The 19,047-nt window shown below is 45.4% G+C and overlaps 3 protein-coding genes across 5 annotated transcripts in view; 2 read left to right on the top strand and 1 right to left on the bottom strand.

The window, feature by feature from the left end:
- Positions 1-391: 391 nt before the first annotated feature.
- Positions 392-6,213, top strand: MTCP1 (mature T cell proliferation 1). Its single transcript, XM_008159518.3, has 5 exons — positions 392-456; positions 5,487-5,638; positions 5,756-5,926; positions 6,009-6,060; positions 6,148-6,213. Exons 2-4 carry the CDS (start codon positions 5,534-5,536, stop codon positions 6,054-6,056), a joined length of 324 nt encoding a protein of 107 aa, XP_008157740.2. The 5' UTR covers positions 392-456; positions 5,487-5,533; the 3' UTR covers positions 6,057-6,060; positions 6,148-6,213.
- FUNDC2 (FUN14 domain containing 2) overlaps positions 5,937-19,047 on the bottom strand; it is a 39,449-nt gene continuing 26,338 nt past the window's right edge. The window contains exons 5-7 of one of the 3 annotated variants that reach the window (XR_008555504.1): positions 13,302-13,390; positions 11,904-12,022; positions 7,573-7,611 (exon numbers count right to left, since the gene is read on the bottom strand). Coding sequence is in view for 2 of the 3 variants with exons in the window: in XM_054713615.1 (XP_054569590.1) it covers positions 6,186-6,237; positions 13,302-13,390 (141 nt within the window). In the remaining variant the exon portion in view is untranslated. Of the gene's footprint in view, positions 6,238-7,371; positions 7,612-11,903; positions 12,023-13,301; positions 13,391-19,047 lie in introns of those variants that run through there. The other 2 variants (XM_054713615.1, XM_054713621.1) reach the window with 2 other exon arrangements.
- CMC4 (C-X9-C motif containing 4) lies at positions 7,576-10,245 on the top strand. Its single transcript, XM_028136425.2, has 2 exons — positions 7,576-7,637; positions 9,887-10,245. Exons 1-2 carry the CDS (start codon positions 7,580-7,582, stop codon positions 10,033-10,035), a joined length of 207 nt encoding a protein of 68 aa, XP_027992226.1. The 5' UTR covers positions 7,576-7,579; the 3' UTR covers positions 10,036-10,245.

The following is a 19,047-nucleotide window of genomic DNA, read 5'->3' as shown; positions in this document are numbered from 1 at the left end:
GAAGCGGTGCTCCAGGGCCGCAGGCAGACGCGGTCTGTGAGCGGCGCCGGGGCTGCGGGGCAGGCGCCTCGGGAGCGCCGGCGCCCATTTTGCCCGCCCGCTGACGCGGCCTACACGCTCCAGGGACAACCCTGAGGCAGCTCCGCCGCGCGGGCCAGCCTTCTCTAGCCAGTGGGACGCTCTTTGGAAATTCCGTCCTAAGATAGTTACGATTTGATCTCGTTTTGTTTCCGAGTTGCGGCCCCTGAATTTTTGTCCCACTCTCCCTGGACCACTTCCGCTTGCCGGCCCTTGCCTGGAAACTTCGGTTCGGGTGACCTCGGCCCCAGATGCCCCTCGGCTCGCCCCTGGCGCACGTCCTGATTCCCGCTTGACTGGCCCGAGGTGGGGGACCTGGAAGTTTTAGCCTCGCTGATTTCGAGGCGGATTAATTAGCCCAAGAAACATTATATTCATGTGAGTAACCTCTTGCAGAAACAGTGCTATACTGTATCTGAAAAAGTATCACTCTCAAACTTGGCTGCTGCTACTCTCTGCAAAGACTTTTACCTTTCTATTTGTTCCAGGGAAGGGGAATGGGGGACTGTAGGTTTTATTCAAGGTCGGGTGTACCACAGTAGTTATCCACTAGACGAGTTTCCTCGGCTCCCTTGCCTGGACGCTCTCAGACCTGGTGAAATTATAGGTAAAAGTCATTTTCTTTCGCCGTATGCCAAATGTGCCATGGGTTGAAAGGAGCGATCTTTCAACTCGCAAGGATAGGAATTAACAGTGGGTTTGGGGAACGATTCAAGAATCAAAGAAAAATCGTTTCTGTGTGTTTGATCTCGCTTTCTCTCTATTCCCTGTGGAGTTGGGAAGCCAGGTAGACATGGCAGTACTGGAAAGGGAACATTCCCAAGGTGCTACCTGAAGAGGTGTTGATGCTTTGCTCTTTTCTCCCTAGTCAGTTCCAACCCAAGTCTTCCCACAGATAGGGCCCTCATCCAGTAGAACTATCAGCGGTATGTATGCCAGCAATCTCCATTTTTACCTAATGCTTAAGGATCACATGGCACAACTTTCCGTGATTCATTGTGATAATGATGAAGCTCGGGAGAAATTTCAAGTGTGCAATTACATTGGACCCACGTAAATTTCCGCCTCAGTTTCGATTTTGCAACCACATCTTTTCAATTACTTTTTCCTGGCTAGTATGGCTCTACCCTGATGGGGCAAGAGTGGCTGTTACTCTGTTCAGTGATGGGATATTTTGAGTTTATAAGTTGTCTTTAGGCAGCTTCAAAAAGGAAAACACCTTTGTTGATGTTAATCTCATAATCTAGAATGACATTCTCTAACTTTTATAATGCTCGTGGCTTCATTTTATAGCCCTAGACGTTTAATAACATGTATGGCAAGCTTCATATGTGCTAGGCGATCTACTAAGAACTTACATACTTTGTATATGTAAGCTGCCCCAGTTGGAATCCGGCTCTGCAACTTCCCAGCAGTGTGACCTCAAGCAAGTTATCTAACTTCTCTGTGCCTTACTTCTCTTATCTTTTTTTTAATAACCCTCACCTGAGGCTATGTTTTTATTGATTTGAGAGAGAAATATCATTTGGTTGCCTCCTGTGTGCGCCCCAAGCTGGGACCGAACCTGCAATCTGGGTATGTGCCTTAACCGGGAATGGAACCTGCTGCCCACCCTCATCTTTAAGGGGGGGGAGAGAGAGGGAGGGAACAGTATTAATCTAATCAGATGATTATGAAGATTAAAAGTGTCAATGTATATAAAGCACATAGGAAGTGCTAAATAATGGCTGACTATTCTAATCAATATGTTCTTTAATTCTCATTTTACAAATCAGAAAACGGGTGTAGAAGATTTAACTGAGGTCACAAAGCTAGTAAGTGGCAAAACCAGGATTTATACACAGGCCAGTCTGCTTCCAGGGCATGTGTTCTTGGTATCCTCATCCATTATAATTGGGTGAGTTCATTGACTTCAAGCGAAATAAGTGTATTTAACTGATTAATGTTTAAAAACGGTTATAACACCTGGAAATTAAAGCATACTGTCCTTTTTTTAAAAAAAAAAAGACACAAAATAATTTATTCTGTAAAGGAAAAATAATGGTTTTACTTAGATTACTACCTAAGGAAGCCTTCTACATTTTCTATCATCCATTTAAAACGTAATTAATTTACAGAACCCCTTACTAATAAATAGTCTCTCTAGGCCAGCGTGGTCTCTGATTGTGGCATTAAGGTGACCCCCATGGGGGCAATCTCTCTTAGTGCCTTCATGGATGATAAAGCTACATAAACACTTTTTTTTTAATGTATTTGAATTTGCAGCTGGCAGTATTCCTTGAGTTGAGAGGAACAAGTTTATGTTCTGTGTATTGTAGTGCACCTTGTACCTAAGCTTATCTTGAGCTTTTAAGAGATTCATCCTAGTTCCAGGGGTCCTGAATGCTGTGAGCAAGTCTTACGTGCAGAGAAATGCTCTCTAGTCAAATAAATTTGGGAAGTGTTAAACGAAATAATAGTTTCTTGACTACAGAACTTGCCAGAGCTTTTACTGTGTTAACATGCTTTCTGATGCTACCAGATTCCCAAACTTATTTGACCAAGGAAAAAGTTAGGGGCAAGTGTTTCAAGAATCACATTTAGAGAAATGGTGTCCTATTCAAACAAACTTTGATTTTTGTGGGCTTTGATCTTAATCCCTCTCACTCAGCCTTTGCTTTTGCGGTTCTCTGCTGAGGATGTTGGTTAATGTTCACATGATGGCTTCTTCTCAGTCCCTTGATCGCTGCAGTCGCCTTTTACTGGGCCTTCATACTCCCTGAGTAGTAGCATAAGCAAGTCCAGCATCGTATGCTGATGCCCATATTGGCCTTTGGGTCACAACAGCACATCATGCTGCCTTTCTTTTTTTCTTTTTTTTAATATATTTTATTGATTTTCCACAGAGAGGAAGGGAGAGGGATAGAGAGCTAGAAACATCGATGAGGAAACATCGATCAGCTGCCTCCTGCACACCCCCTACTGGGGGTGTGCCCGCAACCAAGGTACATGCCCTTGGCCGGAATCGAACCTGGGACCCTTCAGTCCACAGGCCGACGCTCTATCCACTGAGCCAAACCGGCTTCGGCTCATGCTGCCTTTCGAGCATATTTTGTAATGACTCATAGGCCTCTGTAGTGATTCATAGTAACTCAGACCATCATCTCCAATTTGTTTGCCCACTGGAATAATTTCCTTTTCATGTCAGTGTAACCAGTACAATTTCAATTTTCAAAACCAATTTCAATGTCAATAATGTCGGTGGTTGCTAGGACCTATCTGTGAAGTTGAGATGGTACTGAAACCCATTAACACTTGGTTTCTACTTTTAAAAAAAAAAAAAAAAAGTAGCCACACTTACTTCTTTTGTACTTGAAATCCAGACTTGAATATATTTTCTTTTGATATTAGCGTTCACTGGGTTTTTGTTTGTATCACTCCTTTCCAAAGCCCCGGGGAAGAGGAGAGGCAAGAGAGACAGAACAATGATATCTATTTGATTAGTATTTGAGACTTGGGGGGTGCCCAGTACTGTATCATTCCTGCTACTGAAGAGTTTCAAGTACTGTATTTGGGGAGAGCCAGGGCTTGTGAAATAAGCAGAGCAAATATGCAAAGGAATATATAATTAGAGGCTAAAATATGAGTTTAGACATAAATGCTATAGTGGTCCTAGGGAGGCAAGAAGCTTTCATGGAGAAGGCAGACACTTGCACTCGGCCATCATAGTACTGAGGTAGAGAGACCCGAGGAGGCATTTTAGGCAAGTGGAGAGCAAGAGCAAGGATATAGAGCTAAAATTAGCCAGTGTTTTGGGAGAAAGTTTATCTCAAATACAGTGGTAGTGGTTCTTCCTAGAATTGGTGACAGATCGCAAGTAGCAACTGAAGCAGATGAAGGGGTTCAAGATAACTAGTAAATTTCTGCAGGAACAGGAGGGGTGGTGTCGCCATTGAGAGCAATCAGAATTTGGTTAAGGAGAAGGGGTTTCCCTTTAGGTGAATTTGACATGAGGGAACCATGTAAGACAGGAAATTTGAAATGAAAGAGCCCTATAAGACAGGAGCTGACAATGGCCTCAGCGTCAGGGTACACTGGGCAAAGCAACGGTGATGTTCTTAAATTCTTCACTAAAATCAGACCATTTCTTAAATCTCTAAAAGGTATTTTCTACTTTCCTTTTAAGGGAAGGTAAACAGTGTTCAGAAAGAAATCGGGCCCAGATTGTTGTTCTTGAACAAAGGGCTTCGTTTAATCCTTTCTGGCTCACTTTGTCCTGGGCTGCATCGTTCGTTCTGTGTTCTGGCATCTCGTTTGCTCTGGACAGTCTCACTGGAGGGTTTAACAACTTCCCAAGCTGTGCTGCAGTTCCTTTCCCACCCAATGGCAACCCCATTGGAATAGGAGGCCTGTGTTTTGTAGGGAGAGCCCCTCTGTGCTCTGCCAAAAGTAGAAAGAAACGCAGTGAAAACTGTGCCGTACAAAATGCAGAGTGCAGGTGACGTTATTGTGAGGCCCTGAAATGAGATCCAGGGCTGGGCAGAGGATGTGTGGGTTTCAAGCCCAGTTTGCCCCATGTAAAGAGTTGGTCCAGGAGGTGGGATTGCTTTATACCTCTCGAAGGGCAGAGGGACTTTTCTGGGCTTCCGACTTGGGAAATCATAATTTAAACCCACACTTGTATGGAAAAATGGACTCCTGTGACATCCTGAAAAGCATTACTAAGATGAAACAAGGACCTAGGTGGATAATTATCATTTTCTCCCACTCAGCTCCAAATCGCCACGGTCCCAAAGCCTCTTGCAGCTCAGAAATTCCATGAAGCTACCTTAAATATTTTCCCTAATACGCATCCCCCCTTCTGGAAATGCCCAGCTTCTAGACCTTTCTAAGTAAACTGATAAATAGGTCGTTTGCTCTTAAAACAAACTTTTAATTTCAATTTAGAAAGCCATGCACATGATTCACCTTCATAGTATTACCTTTTAAAAGGAAAACTGCTTCTACATGGGGAATGGGGCGTACGTCTGTCTTTCATAATGCATTCCTGCCCAAATAAGTGTGTCCTTAGGCACACTCCTACGCATATTCTGTTGCTAACTACACTTCGTCAGACACTGCTTTGTGAATGCAAACTTGAGACCACTGCCCAGCTAGCTTCCTGTAATGCTAGTCCTACATTTCCACAGAACTCCTTTTACCTAACTGGATTCTTGAGTGCTTTGTAGTCAACCCAAGACTCTGCCTGAGTGTCACTTCAGTGTCTTGCAGGGAGCTTCAGATGGCCTTGGTTCTATTTAGACTGTGCAGATAGACATATATGAAGTTTGGTTCTGGTTGGTGGTTGCTAGTACCAGGTCACCTTGCTCACTGATGAGTTCATTCAAACCCAAAAAGTCACACCTGTGTCCTGTGCACGGGTGCTGCAGGCTTAGGTGGAGAAAAGCAGGGCTAGAATTGGAACTCAAAGCCCAGAATGGCAGGAGAGGATGTGGGGGCTCCACCCGATCGCCTCTGGGTTCACCAAGAGGGTATCTACCGAGACGAATACCAGCGCACGTGGGTGGCCGTCGTGGAACAGGTAACTTTCCGTTTTGCTTATTTCTTTATTGATTTTGCTTTCAATCAACTTGGTTTCTAACAAGTCACAGTATCCTGAAAGTCTTTGGTTTTATTTTTGATCATCTCTTTCCATCAGGGGACGAGTTTCCTAAGAGCACGAATCCAGCAAGTTCAGGTTCCCTTAGGTGACGCAGTTAGACCAAGTCACCTTCTTACCTCCCAGCTACCTCTCATGTGGCAACTCTACCCTGAGCAGCGCTACATGGATAACAACTCTCGCTTGTGGCAGATCCAGCATCATTTAATGGTACCCATGTTGCTTAATCATTTTCCATCATATTGGGGCTCTTTATAACAGACCACTCTATAAACTTTTCTTTTTCTGACAGGTCAGGGGAGTCCAGGAGCTGTTGCTTAAGCTTTTGCCTGATGATTAACCTGGTATGTATTTTTGTTTCTCCACCGTCTCTCTTTCTTCTTTCTCCCTCTGTTCAGTTGTGGTGATTTTAATGATCTGTTTTTTTCCAGGTGCTGGGATTCTAGGAAGAAATGCTCCTCTGTTCTGTTCAGTATATGGCAATCACTTCATCCACCACTGCAGTGCACCCACCTGTGGGCCTGGGGGAGGGAGTGGGTTGAAAAACTGCTCAAGAACACAGAAGTTTAGGAAGGGTCATGAAGAACACCGCAAGTGGAACTGCAGAGAGGGGGTTACACAGGCAGAAAGCGAGTCAACAAAAGCACTTAGTCAGGATTCGTAACTTGAAATTGACTCCTTTGGAAATTGCCATAGAACCTTTAATGGACATCATCAGCCGGAACTGGGATCTGATGAATCCCACAAAAGTCAGCACCTGCTACACAACAGATGCTCTGATCACCAAGGACTTGGTACTGATTTAGAGAGAAGAGAGCAGCTCCTAGCAGCATCAACATCTATTGGTCGTTTCTTTGCCCTGCAGCAATTCACCTGCCTTTCCTTCTCCCATCCTGTAAATATCTTGGGTTTTGCCCCAGTGTTTCCCATCCCAGTACTGACCTAACTTGGATCTACTAAGAACTTAGGGAGCTCTAGGGGGGGGGGGAAGGAGGTTATTTGCATTAATGAAATTAGCTACAAAGGCTCCTGGCCCTTTTTCTTGCTGAAATTGTGTCTTCAAATTCTTAGACGTTGCTAATAATCAAAAGAGTGGGCACTTAAGATTATTCTCTGGTTACAGATATTTTAAATAAGTCTTTTCTGTTAAGAGTTCCAAAAAACAACACAAAAAAACCACACAACAAAAACATTTTAGCTGCTAATCTAGCACTTATCTCAGGGCCAAATATTGCTGATCCCTAAGAAAGCATTTACTGCCTGATAATTTCCTGAGTTAAAATAGTTATAACAGTTTATATGCAAAAAAAAACACCTTAGTTTTGCTTCTTAAAAATCTCGGGAACAATAACTACCATGTAGCAAGTCCTTACTGCCTTCCAGGCACAAGTCTATGCACTTTGTGTACTTTATCACATTTAATTCTTCCACCAATGCTTTGAGGTAGGTATGATCCCCAGTTTACACATTAATAATAAGGGGAAAGCCTCAAGGAGCTTGATCATTGCCAAGGGTAGTTTTGTCAATGACAGAGTTGGGCAGTGGGCAGGTCCTTCAGGCTACGGCGTCGGCTCCTCTAGCCCATCATTGGTTTACAATATTCAGGATGAATTTATTGAATTCAAGGGTCTTTATTTCCATGTAAAGTTACTTATATCTTTCGAATCAAATGAAATGGATATTATAAAAAATACAGTTGATTCATCCTATGAATGGGAAGAGTATTTTTCAGTGTAATTGTCTTCCAGCAATTGGAAGGGCATACTGCTTGTCTCTGAAGAAAATTCCTTCTAGAGGGGCTTTAAAGTCTTTATAAATAAAAGACAAAATAAAAATCATTTTTCTTATTTTAGTTTACTGGATATGCTGCAGAAGGATCCGTGCCAGAAACAAGCCTGTGAAATACAGAAATGTTTACAAGGTATTATGTTCAATGTTTTTTATATATTTTCCACTTTATCTGTGAACCAACTACAAGAGACCAGTTGTTCTTTTTATCAGCCCCAAAGACTCAGCGTCAACGAAAATCCTTGTTTGTATATTTTCATTTTTTAATGTCTATTCTTGAACTTTCCATTTTATGATGTAAGCAATATTCTCTGTAAAATCTTTTGATCTAAAGTGTTCATGTATAATGCCATTTTATTCATCCCTTTCTACAAATTTAAGAAAAATGAAAAATCTTTTTCACAATTAATTTCTTCCAAATAAATGAACTGATTTGAACTAACAACCCATGACTTAGGGAGAACAAGAATCAAGTTAGAACTAGTTACATCCCTTGCCACAGTGTGGGAGGATTGAGGGCTGGAAGGACTAAGAGTTAGCATTAATCATTCCCTGGATGACAATCACAGCCAAAAGGGCTTTAAACATATTAAGTCATTTGGTAATTTCATCCATGAGGTAGATGTCACTATGACCTCCATTTTACAGATGTGGAAATCAACACAGAAGTTACATAACTTGCCCAGGGTCACACAACTAGTAAGGGTTACAGTGAGGGTTTGAATCCCGCTGGTGTGGCTACAAGCCTGGACTCAGCCACTCCACTATACTCTGGGTCAGTGGTCGGCAAACTCAATAGTCAACAGAGCCAAATATCAACAGTACAGCGATTGAAATTTCTTTTGAGAGCCAAATTTTTTAAACTTCTTCAGCCCTGGCCGGTTTGGCTCGGTGGATAGAGCGTCGGCCTGTGGACTGAGGGGGTCCCAGGTTCCGTTCCGGTCGGGGGTATGTGCCTTAGTTGCGGGCACATCTCCAGTAGGAGGTGTGCAGGAGGCAGCTGATTGATGTTTCTCTCTCATCGATGTTTCTGACTCTCTATCCCTCTCCCTTCCTCTCTGTAAAAAATCAATAAAATATATATTTTTAAAAAACTTAAACTTCTTCTAACGCCACTTCTTCAAAATAGACTCGCCTAGGCCGTGGTATTTTGTGGTAGAGCCACACTCAAGGGGCCATAGAGCCGCATGTGGCTCACGAGCCACAGTTTGCCGACCACTGCTCTGGGTGGTCAGAATTGTCTTTCATATCACAGGCTAACTCCCATGCACCCCATTTTAGTATCGAGGGACTCACGTCAATTGAAGCTGATCTAGAACCCTTAGGTCAAGTCCTCCTTGACTTAGGATCTATGTATATCAGTCTGCAAATATTTTCTATAAAGGTCCAAACAGGAAATAGTTTAGGCTTTGAAGGCCAGGAGGTCTTTGTTGGAGAGAGAGAGGGAAGGAGGGGAAGCAAATTACAACCCTTTAAAAATGTAAAAACCATTATTAGCTCACAACTGTAAAAAAGGGTTAACCCTGAGGCTGCAGTTTCAAAACTCTGATGCACAGACTTGGTAGGGAAGTTCTAGCAGCCACCTTAAACTGTATGCAAAATAACATGCACGGTATGCACATTTTTCTAGTTCACCAAATTGTAAAGGAGTTAGCAACCAAGGAACATAAACTGTTAACCTTAAGGAAAATGAGCCCAGTTGGTTGAGCTTTGAGGTTGACCTATGAACCAGAAGGTCACAGTTCAATTCCTGGTCAGGGTGCTTGCCTGGGTTGCAGGCTTGATTCCCAGTGGGGGGTATGCAAGAGGCAGCCGATCAATGATACTCTCTCATCATTGATGTTTCTCTCTCTCCCTTCCTCTCTGAAATCAATAAAAAAATTTAAAATATATTTTTTTAAAAAAAGAAAGGAGTCCTGGCTGGTTTGGCTCAGTGGATAGAGCGTCGGCCTGCCGACTCAAGGGTCCCAGGTTCAATTCCGGTCAAGGGCATGTACCTTGGTTGCCGGGCACATCCCCAGTAGGAGGTGTGCAGGAGGCAACTGATCCATGTTTCTCTCTCATCGATGTTTCTAACTCTCTCCCTCTCCCTTCCTCTCTGTAAAAAAAAAATCAATAAAATATATTTTTTTTAAAAGAGAAAATGATATAGAAAAATACCTTTTGACCACTCTAAATCACACTTTTCTTCCTGGTCTCTAAATCAGGAAGAATTCAGTAGACTTTGATATATCCTCTTTTGTCCAGGTCTGTACGTACATACAGTGAAGTAAAAAGGAGTGGGAAGCATTGATCTACTATAAACCGCCCCCCCCCCCCCCCCCCCCCCCCCCGGTGCCTTAGTCCTATGAGATGACTAGATTCTGCCTGTCTGTTTTTCAGCCAACAACTACATGGAATCTAAGTGTCAGGCTGTCATCCAAGAACTTCGTAAGTGTTGTGCTCGCTATCCCAAGGGAAGATCTCTCGTCTGTTCAGGATTTGAAAAAGAAGAGGAAGAAAAGCTGACACTGAAGTCCACATCAAAGTAAAGTTCTGCGGAGAAGTTCAATGCTGCACCATGTTTCCACCAATCGAGCTCTATTTATCCTCCTGACTCTTCAGGCCAGGTAGCAGCAAATAGCAAATGAAAAAGTCAACTATTGAAGTTAATAAATATGCCACCTATGCAGAACAGATAGAAATATATTAAACAAATATGTAGAATGTAATAAAAACTGAGCTGCTAAAATAAACCTGTTATGTGAAAAAATTTTGGTTTGGTCCTGTGATATCATCACTTACAGGAAATACGTATTTGGGTTTTGTCTCCATTCTAGACACAAACCTCCTAAACCCTTTGGAATTTCCTAAGTGATAAGAAAGATTAAGGTGTCTTGTTACATTAATGAGGTGACTTTTAATGAGGAAAGCTCCTAGGTAACCCATGGCTGGGGGCTGGTTGCCATGGGAACCACATGATTAAAGGGTTGGAACTTTTAGTCCCCACCCCCATGCCCATGCCCAACTTCTGGGGCAGGGGAGAGGGGCTGGAGAAGATTAAGTTCAGTCACTAGTAGCCAATAATTTAATCAGTCAAGTAAAGTGTTCCGTGAAAACATCCCTCCTGTGACAGCTATGATAGATTACATGCTAAATTCAAAGGTTTCTCTAACCCAACCCCATACCCGTTATCTATATATATAAAAGCCCAAGCGACCATTCAACCAGTAGCTATGACGTGCACTGACCACCAGGGGGCAGACACTCAATGCACAGGCATGGAAATATGGAACAGACTGATGAATCTCAGAGGGGAGGGTGGAGGGTGGGAAGAGATTAACCAAAGATCTTACACTGAGTGGCCAGATTATTATGATCTCTGAATGTATAATAATCTGGACACTCAGTGTATATGTGTGTGTGTGTGTGTGTGTGTATATATATATATATATATGTATATGTATATATATATATATATTTTTTTTTTTTAGAGGCCCAGTGCATGAATTCGTGCATGGGTGGGGCCCGGCCAGCCTGGCCAGGGGGAGGGGACATGGGCGGTTGGCCGGCCTGCCTGCTGGTCAAACTCCTGGTCTAAGGGACAATTTGCATATTAGCCTTTTATTATATAGGATATTCACTGAGTGGCCACATTATTATGAGTTCAGAGATCATAATAATCTGGACACTCAGTGTATATGCATGCTAAAGGCCCAGTACACGGATTCATGCACCAGTGGGGTCCCTCAGCCGGGCCTGTGGGGATCAGGCCAAAACTGGCCCAGTGTACAGATTCTTGCACTAGTGGGGTCCCTCAGTCTGGCAGAAACCGGCAGTCTGACATCCCTCAAGGGGTCCTGGATTGTGAGAGGGTGCAGGCCAGGCCAAGGGACCCCACCAGTGCATGAATCCATGTACCAAGCCTCTAGTATTTCCAATAATTTAAAGCAAAGTGTCTTCCCAAATGCAAGAAAGAGCATTTCTTTCTGCTTTTGCATCCCCATCACAGTGCCTGGCCAGAAGGCATGTCATAGTGAGTGAGTGGTAGAAAAGGCATAGAAATGATTCTTGTTTTTAATGACCCCTAATTTATCATGAGAGAACTTTACTGGAAGTCAGACAGGCAGCAACTGAATTAGAATCTTAGGTGGTTTATCTACTCTTTATATTCTTACTAGGGGCCCAGCACAGGGGCGGGTCTCGGCCCATCTGTGCCCCTGCCTGGCTCCTCCCGCCTTGCCCGCCCCCCCCCCCCCAGTCCCCTGTCTGCTGGCAGCCCCGCTCCCGGGCACTGGCAGCAGGTGTGAGCTCCAGGTGGGACCACGGCTTACAGGAACCAAGAATTTTCAGTAACCACCAGAGGCTCGCCCCAATGGCAGTGACCGGTGCCCCACCTTGGTCTGGCGCCCACACTCACCTGCTCCACCATCCTGCCACAGCCGATGCCCACCATGTTCCACATATGCCCCTTGGTGGTCAGCGCACGTCATAGCGACCGGTTGTTCGGTTGTTCCGCCGTTCTATTTGCATATTAGCCTTTCATTATATAGGAGGATAATCAAAACTGATTACAGCAGGTCCTGGTATTAATACAAGGCTGCTAAAGGAAACCTGTTGACAGTTGTCAAAGACTTTGTGTGTGTGTGTGTGTGTGTTTAATCCTCACCTGAGGATTTTTTCCCATTGATTTTTACAGTGGGAGAGATAGAAACATGAATGTGAGAGAGATACATCAATTGGTTGCTTCCCACTCACACCCCAACTGGGGCCGGGACCAAGCTTGCAACCAATGTACATGCCCTTGATCAGAGTCAAACCTGAGACCCTTCAGTCCGCAGGCCGACACTCTATCAACTGAGCCAAACTGGCTAGGACTATTAGTGACTTCTTATAGTGGATGGGGGTGGCCAGTATCAAACAGGCCATTTGCTTTCCTCCCTTCCCCCCAACCAAAAAAGAAAAAGATGACTTTCTAAGCAAGAGCAGGAACAAATTCTGATAGGCTCCTATCTTAGTCCAAGCTGCTATGACAAAATACCACAGACAAGACATTTCTTTCTCACAGTTCTGGCAGCTGGAAGGCCAAGGCCAAGGAACCACAGATTCAGTATCTGGTGAGAGCCTGCTGCCTGATTTGTAGATAGCTGCCTTCTCACTGTGTCTTCGTGTAGTGGAAGGGGAGAGGGGGCTCTGTGGGGCCTCTTTCATAAGGGCATTAACCCTTCATGAGGGCTCCACCCCATGAACTAATCACCTTCCAAAGGCCCCACAGCCAAATACCGTTACATTGGGGGTTAGAATTTCAAATGTGAACTTTGGGGCGCACAAACATTGAGCCCATACAAGGATCCTTCCTCGCCTCTTCCAGCATGCTGGACAAAGCCTGCATTGCTGTGAATGGACTGAGATAGTCCCTGATGTGCAAATACCATTATTATTTGAGACCAACTGTTCTTTAAAGGACCACTCCCCAAAGTGTTTCTAGGAATTTCTATAATAGGGGGGGGGGGGAAGTCTTCTGTGTTCGGATATGTCTAGGGCCTGCTAGGTTAGACCCAGTATGGGGTCACGCAAGGATATAGCCCAATTCCCCCGCGCCCTGCCCCCAGTCAGTTGAATGTTGTTCGCCTGGCCAGTGGCCACAAGAAACAGAGGAGCACAGACCCAGGTGTCTTCCCACGTCCTTGACAGCCAACAAGTCTCAGCAGACCCTGTTTGTCCTTGGCCTGCACTCAAGCTATTCCAAGCATGGCACCGCCCCCTCCCCTCTGCTAGATAAGCCCCCGCCAGACCCTGGCAGGGTTGGGAAACTTACCCAACAGGCAGCCATTGGATCTTCCCCATGTGTAAGTAATAAAGGCTATGTCCTGGCCTGCCGGCGTGGCTCAGTGGTTGAGTGTTGACCTATGAACCAGGACAGTGGTCGGCAGAATCATTAGTCAACAGAGCCAAATATCAACAGGACAATGATTGAAATTTCTTTTGAGAGCCAAATTTTTTAGACTTAAACTTCTTCTAGCGCCACTTCTTCCAAATAGACTCGCCCAGGCCGTGGTATTTTGTGGAAGAGCCACACTCAAGGGGCCCAAGAGCCGCATGTGGCTCGCGAGCCGCAGTTTGCCGACCACGGAACCAGGAGATCAAGGTTTGATTCCAGGTTGCGGGCTCGATCCTCAGTAGGGGGTGTGCAGGAGGCAGCCAATCCATGATTCTCTCTCATCATGAATGTTTTTATCTCTCTCTCCCTCTCCCTTCCTCTCTGAAATCAATAAAAATATATTTAAAAATAAATAAATAAAGGCTATGTCCTCCTTTGGTGCCCCACATGGTTTTTTCGGACTATCAAAGAGCAGCCTGGTGCTCCTGAAATTAGAGCCCTTATGTTGCACACAAGTGAACAGGTTTCTTTAAGATTTCAGAGCTTTTCATATGCTAATGTGAATTATGCCTCTTTGCAAGAACTATTGTATGCAGCAAAGTTGTAGCCAGCGAACCCAGTCTGCGGACAACATCTCTCAGGGTGAATGTTCTCCAGAGAGACTTGGAGAAATGGTGCCTTAGAGATGTTTGGACCACGTACCAGGTTAACAGTGCCTCAAGTTCATGAAATCATCCAAGTGAACCCTTGTGTTAGTAGTGAAACAATTTATTGATTTCAGAGAGGAAGGGAGAGGGAGAGACAGAAACATCAATGATGAGAGAGAATTATTGATTGGCTGCCTCCTGCACGCCCCCTACTGGGGATCGAGCGCATAACCTGGGCATGCACCCTGGCTGGGAATCCAACTGTGACTTCCTGGTTCAGAGGTCGATGCTCAACCTCTGAGCAGTAGTGAAACAATTTCATAAAACATTTTAAAACTATGTTTATATCATATACAAGTCTAAATTACATTTAAAATGGTCAATTGATAGTGGTGCTGGGATTTACATTAGGAATCACATGATCAAATAGATTGCTTTTCTATGCTTTACTACAAAATTATTTTTGAGTTAATTACTCATTTCAAACTTTTAAATTTTTTTCCTAAAAGCAATAAAAAATAAAATATTTTTTCTATAGAACATTACTTTATTTAGGGATTTGAAAGCTTCAAATCAATCGTTCCTTCCTATCTTTTAAATTCAGTCCTATCTCAGTTTAAGTCAACATCTATTGGCAGACACTGATTGAAATCTTATTCTTCTTAGCTATGATGACAGAAAAATCAAATAGCCACCAGAGAAGCTTAAAGTTACTGTTTTTTATGTGTTAGGGACCATGATTTGCACTGAATCTGTCTTCATGGAAGAACTGGGAAGGTAAGAACTATGATCTGATCCTGCATTTTAGAGGCTAAATCCTATCTAATAACGAGGGAATATGCTAATTGACCATCACTCTGACACAAAGATGGCTGCACCCACAGCTGAGGCCAAGTTCCCATAAGGAGCCTTAACGAGCAATCAGCAGGGACCTGAGGCTACGTTCGACCCAGTGGGGCTTGACAGGGGACCTCAGGCCATGTCCCCCACCCGGCAGGGCTTGACAGGGGACCTCAGGCCGTGTCCCCCACCCGGCACCAGGCCCGAGGACCTCAGACCGAACCCCCGCCCGGCGGGGCTTGACAGGGGACCTCAGGCCGTGCCCCCCCGCCCCAGCACAGGGCCATGGGACCTGAGGCTGTGCCCCCCTGCCTGGCTGGGCTTTACAGGGGACCTCAGGCCATGCCCCCCACCAGTTGGGCTTGACGGGGGACCTCAAGGTGCACCCCCAGTGCTGAATCGGGGGAACTCAGGTTGCACCTCACTCAGCGGGGCTTGACATGGGACCTGAGGCTGCGCCCCCCCCCCACACCTGGCAGGACTTGATGGGGGCCCTCAGGCCATGCCCCCACCCAGTGGGGTTTGACAGGGGATCTCAGGCCATGTCCCCCACCTGGTGGGGCTTGATGGAGGACCTCAAGGCACGCCCTCCGCCCCGGTCTGGGCTGGGGGACTTCAGGCCACGCCCCCCATCCTGGCACAGGGCCAGGGGACCTGAGGCTACACCCCCTGCCCAACAGGGCTTGACAAGGGTGGGATTGGCCGGGTCTGGATCTAGACCAATTGGGGGGCGGGCAGCCGGGTCTGGGTCTCATGTGATTCTGAGGTGTATGTGGGTGGGCGGGGACTTGACTCTGGGTTCCGTGATGAGCCCCAGACTCTGACAGGAGGAAGGTTTTCATATACATTTTATTAATTTTCTTTCATCTCTGACACTTCTATTAGAGAAAGGGCAAATAGCAATATTAAATTATTTCCTCTAATTAATCCCCTTTTAATGTGCACAAATTTCATGCACCGGGTCACTAGTGTGTGTGTGTGTGTGTGTGTGTGTGTGTGTGTGTATGTGTGTATATATATATATATATATATATATATATATATATATATTAAAGGCCCGGTGCATGAATTCCTGAATGGGTGGGGTCCGGCCAGCCTGGCCAGGGGGAGGGGACATGGGCGGTTGGCCAGCCTGCCAATGGTCGAACTCCTGGTCGAGGGGACAATTTGCATATTAGCCTTTTATTATATAGGATATATACTGAGTGGCCAGATTATTATGCGTTCAGAGATCATAATAATCTGGCCACTTAGTGTATGTTGATGCCCTAGGAATATACCACAACCTTTCACCTAATCGCTGTAGCATCTCCTAGGGACAAATGCCATACAACGTCAGGTGCTGAACATAAGTGTAGTATTACAGTGTATTAAATGTTTTGGGGATAGTGTGGAGTGGATGCAGGGAAGAGCACTGTCTGCCATTATGCTAGAGTAACAGTGCTCTTCCCTGCATCCACTCCACACTATCCCCAAAACATTTAATACACTGTAATACTACACTTATGTTCAGCACCTGACGTTGTATGGCATTTAACTTAAAAAGCTTTAAAGTGTATGTTAAGTAATCATTTATTTTTTTTAGAGAGAGAGAGAAAGGGAAAGGAAGAGAAACATCAGGATTGATTGGCTGCCTCCTGCATGCACCCTGCTGGGAATGGTTCCCTTGTGGAACCAACTGAGCAACATCGGACAAGTATTCACTTTTATTATTTTTTTATTGATTTCAGAGAGAGGGAGAGGGAGACAGAGAGAGAAATATCAATGATGAGAGAGAATCATTGGTCGGCTGCCTCCTGCACACCCCCTACGGGGTGGCTCCCACAACCCAAGCATATGCCCTTGATCGGAATCGAACCTGGGTCCCTTCAGTCCGCAGGCTGCCACTCTAGCCACTGAGCTAAGCCAGCTAGGGCACAAGTATTCACTTTTAACAGCAGAACTATAATTGTATTAGAACCAGCTTCCCACTCCGTATTTCAGTAGTTTTCAACCTTGGCTGCTCATTAGAAACACTTGAGGCATGTAAAAAACTCAGGCTGGCCCGGCCTGCGTGTGGTTCAGTGGTTGAACGTCAACCCATGAACCAGGAGGTCACAGTCCAATTCCGAGTCAGGGCAAACGCCTCAGTTATTGGCTCCTTCCCCAGTAGGATTTAATGATTCAAATAATAAAATATTTGAAACAAACAAAAATAATGTCTTCCAACTTCAATCACCCCCTGTCTTCTGCCAGCATCCATGAGATGGGTAACTGCCCAGCTCCAGTAGGGAGGGCTTTCACCCAAGTAGTAGACCAGGCAAGTAAGTCAAGCCACGCCCCTCTGTCCTGTTGCTGAACGGTCCTAGGCTGAGTGGTGAGAGATCGAACCAAACAGGGAAACAGGAGCAAAATCTTATTAGTATGTTCTCACAGTGACAGTGGCATGACAACAGAGATGCTCAGGCAAGAATCTGGTGAGCTCAAACAGCACTGAGGGGTCTCTCCATAGGGAGAAAGAAAACATCCCGAGTATTTGTTGAGCCTGAACGTAGCCTTGTAAAGCGAAAATGCCCCTGGATCCCTCTCCTCTCTCCTCTGACGCCAGGAAGAACTTGGGGGAGAAGGGACTCAAGCATTATGGCTCTACTGTATCCGGCCCCAAGTCCTCATCCTACCCGGTTCCATCACAAAGGATGGCCCAGAGTGGTGAGGATGCTGCGGTGTGAGGAGCCAAAGGGTAGATAAGCCTCGTTGGGGCTCCAGCCACCAGGTGTGGATGTTTTGTGCTGATACCTACTAATAAATACATCGCTAAGTGCGATAGTCTCCAAATTGGGGTTAAGCTACAGGTTGAGAAGCCCTAAGTGGGCCGTTACACGTTCCTGCCAGCAGGGGGCGACAAAACTATAAATGTGTGCAAAGTCAAGTTGCTGGGGCGGAACCATACAGAACACGGCTGAATCCCTCAGTAAGTCAAGGAAAAACTGCTGTCTCCCCCTCCTCCGCCCCCCAAAGAAAGCACTCGGCACATTATTGGACTCTGGGTACCGGACAAAAATAAGCGCCTCGCTAAACAGGCCTCACTAGTCAAATGAAAATAGTGCATTCACAGCTGCAGTAGCCTGGTCCTGGTGTTTTGGTTTTGCATGAAGGGATGGCAGCTCTTCCTCGGAAGGAAATCCTTATCTCCCACTTCACCACCTGAAGCAAAGCTGCTGGCAATAGGGCCTCAATTTAGAGGCTCCCCCAGATGCCCAAGCCTGCTTCACTGGCAACTCAGTTCAGGTGAAATACAAGATGTGTGCCAGAGTGCTGCCAGGTTCAACCTCAGCACCAGCCCTGCATAGCCATGTGGTCGCCCACTAGTGGGCAGAACTCAAGGCCATTCTCATAGCAGCAGGATGAGGCCAACATGGAATATTGCCCTCAACCATGCCCCTTGGGTTTCCAGAAGCAGACATCTGGGAATAAACTTTAAGAAGATCTATTGCCCAGCTAGCATGGCTCAGTGGTTGAGCATCAACCTATGAACCAGGAGGTCATGGTTCGATTCCCGGTCAGAGCACTGCTCGCGTTGTGGGCTCAATCCCCAGTGTGGGTGTGCAGGAGGCAGCCGAACAATGATTCTCTCTCATCATTGATGTTTCTCTCCCTCTCCCTCTCCCTTCTTCTCTGAAATAAAAAGAAAATTAAAAAATATCATTAGATCTTATTTTAGTCTATTATCTATTACTAGAGGCCCCTACTAGAGGTGAGGTCTCTCGGCCTGGCCAGCGACGGGACCTATAGGGGGGCCAGCCGGCAGGGAGGATGGACCACGGGATATTGGCTGGCCAGCTGGGATTAAGGGCTGCAGAAGGTTGGCTGTGGGAGTGCACTGACCACCAGGGGGCAGCTCCTGCATTGAGCGTCTGCCCCTTGGTGGTCAGTGCATGTCATAGTGACTGGTCGACCTAATGTTACTGTTTGGTTGTTCAGTCGTTAACGGTCGCTTATGCTTTTATATATATACTAGTGACCAGGTGCACAAAATTCATGCACATTAAAAGGGGATTAATTAGAGGAAATAATTTAATATTGCTATTTGCCCTTTCTCTAATAGAAGTGTCAGAGATGAAAGAAAATTAGTAAAATGTATATGAAAACCTTCCTCCTGTCAGAGTCTGGGGCACACCATGGGACCCAGAATCAAGTCCCTGCCCACCCACATGCAC

This window comes from Eptesicus fuscus, chromosome 1 (assembly GCF_027574615.1).
Source record: "Eptesicus fuscus isolate TK198812 chromosome 1, DD_ASM_mEF_20220401, whole genome shotgun sequence".
Taxonomy (NCBI): domain Eukaryota; kingdom Metazoa; phylum Chordata; class Mammalia; order Chiroptera; family Vespertilionidae; genus Eptesicus; species Eptesicus fuscus.
The sequence above is the reverse complement of the archived record's forward strand: the minus strand, read 5'-3'. Positions and strand labels throughout refer to the sequence as shown.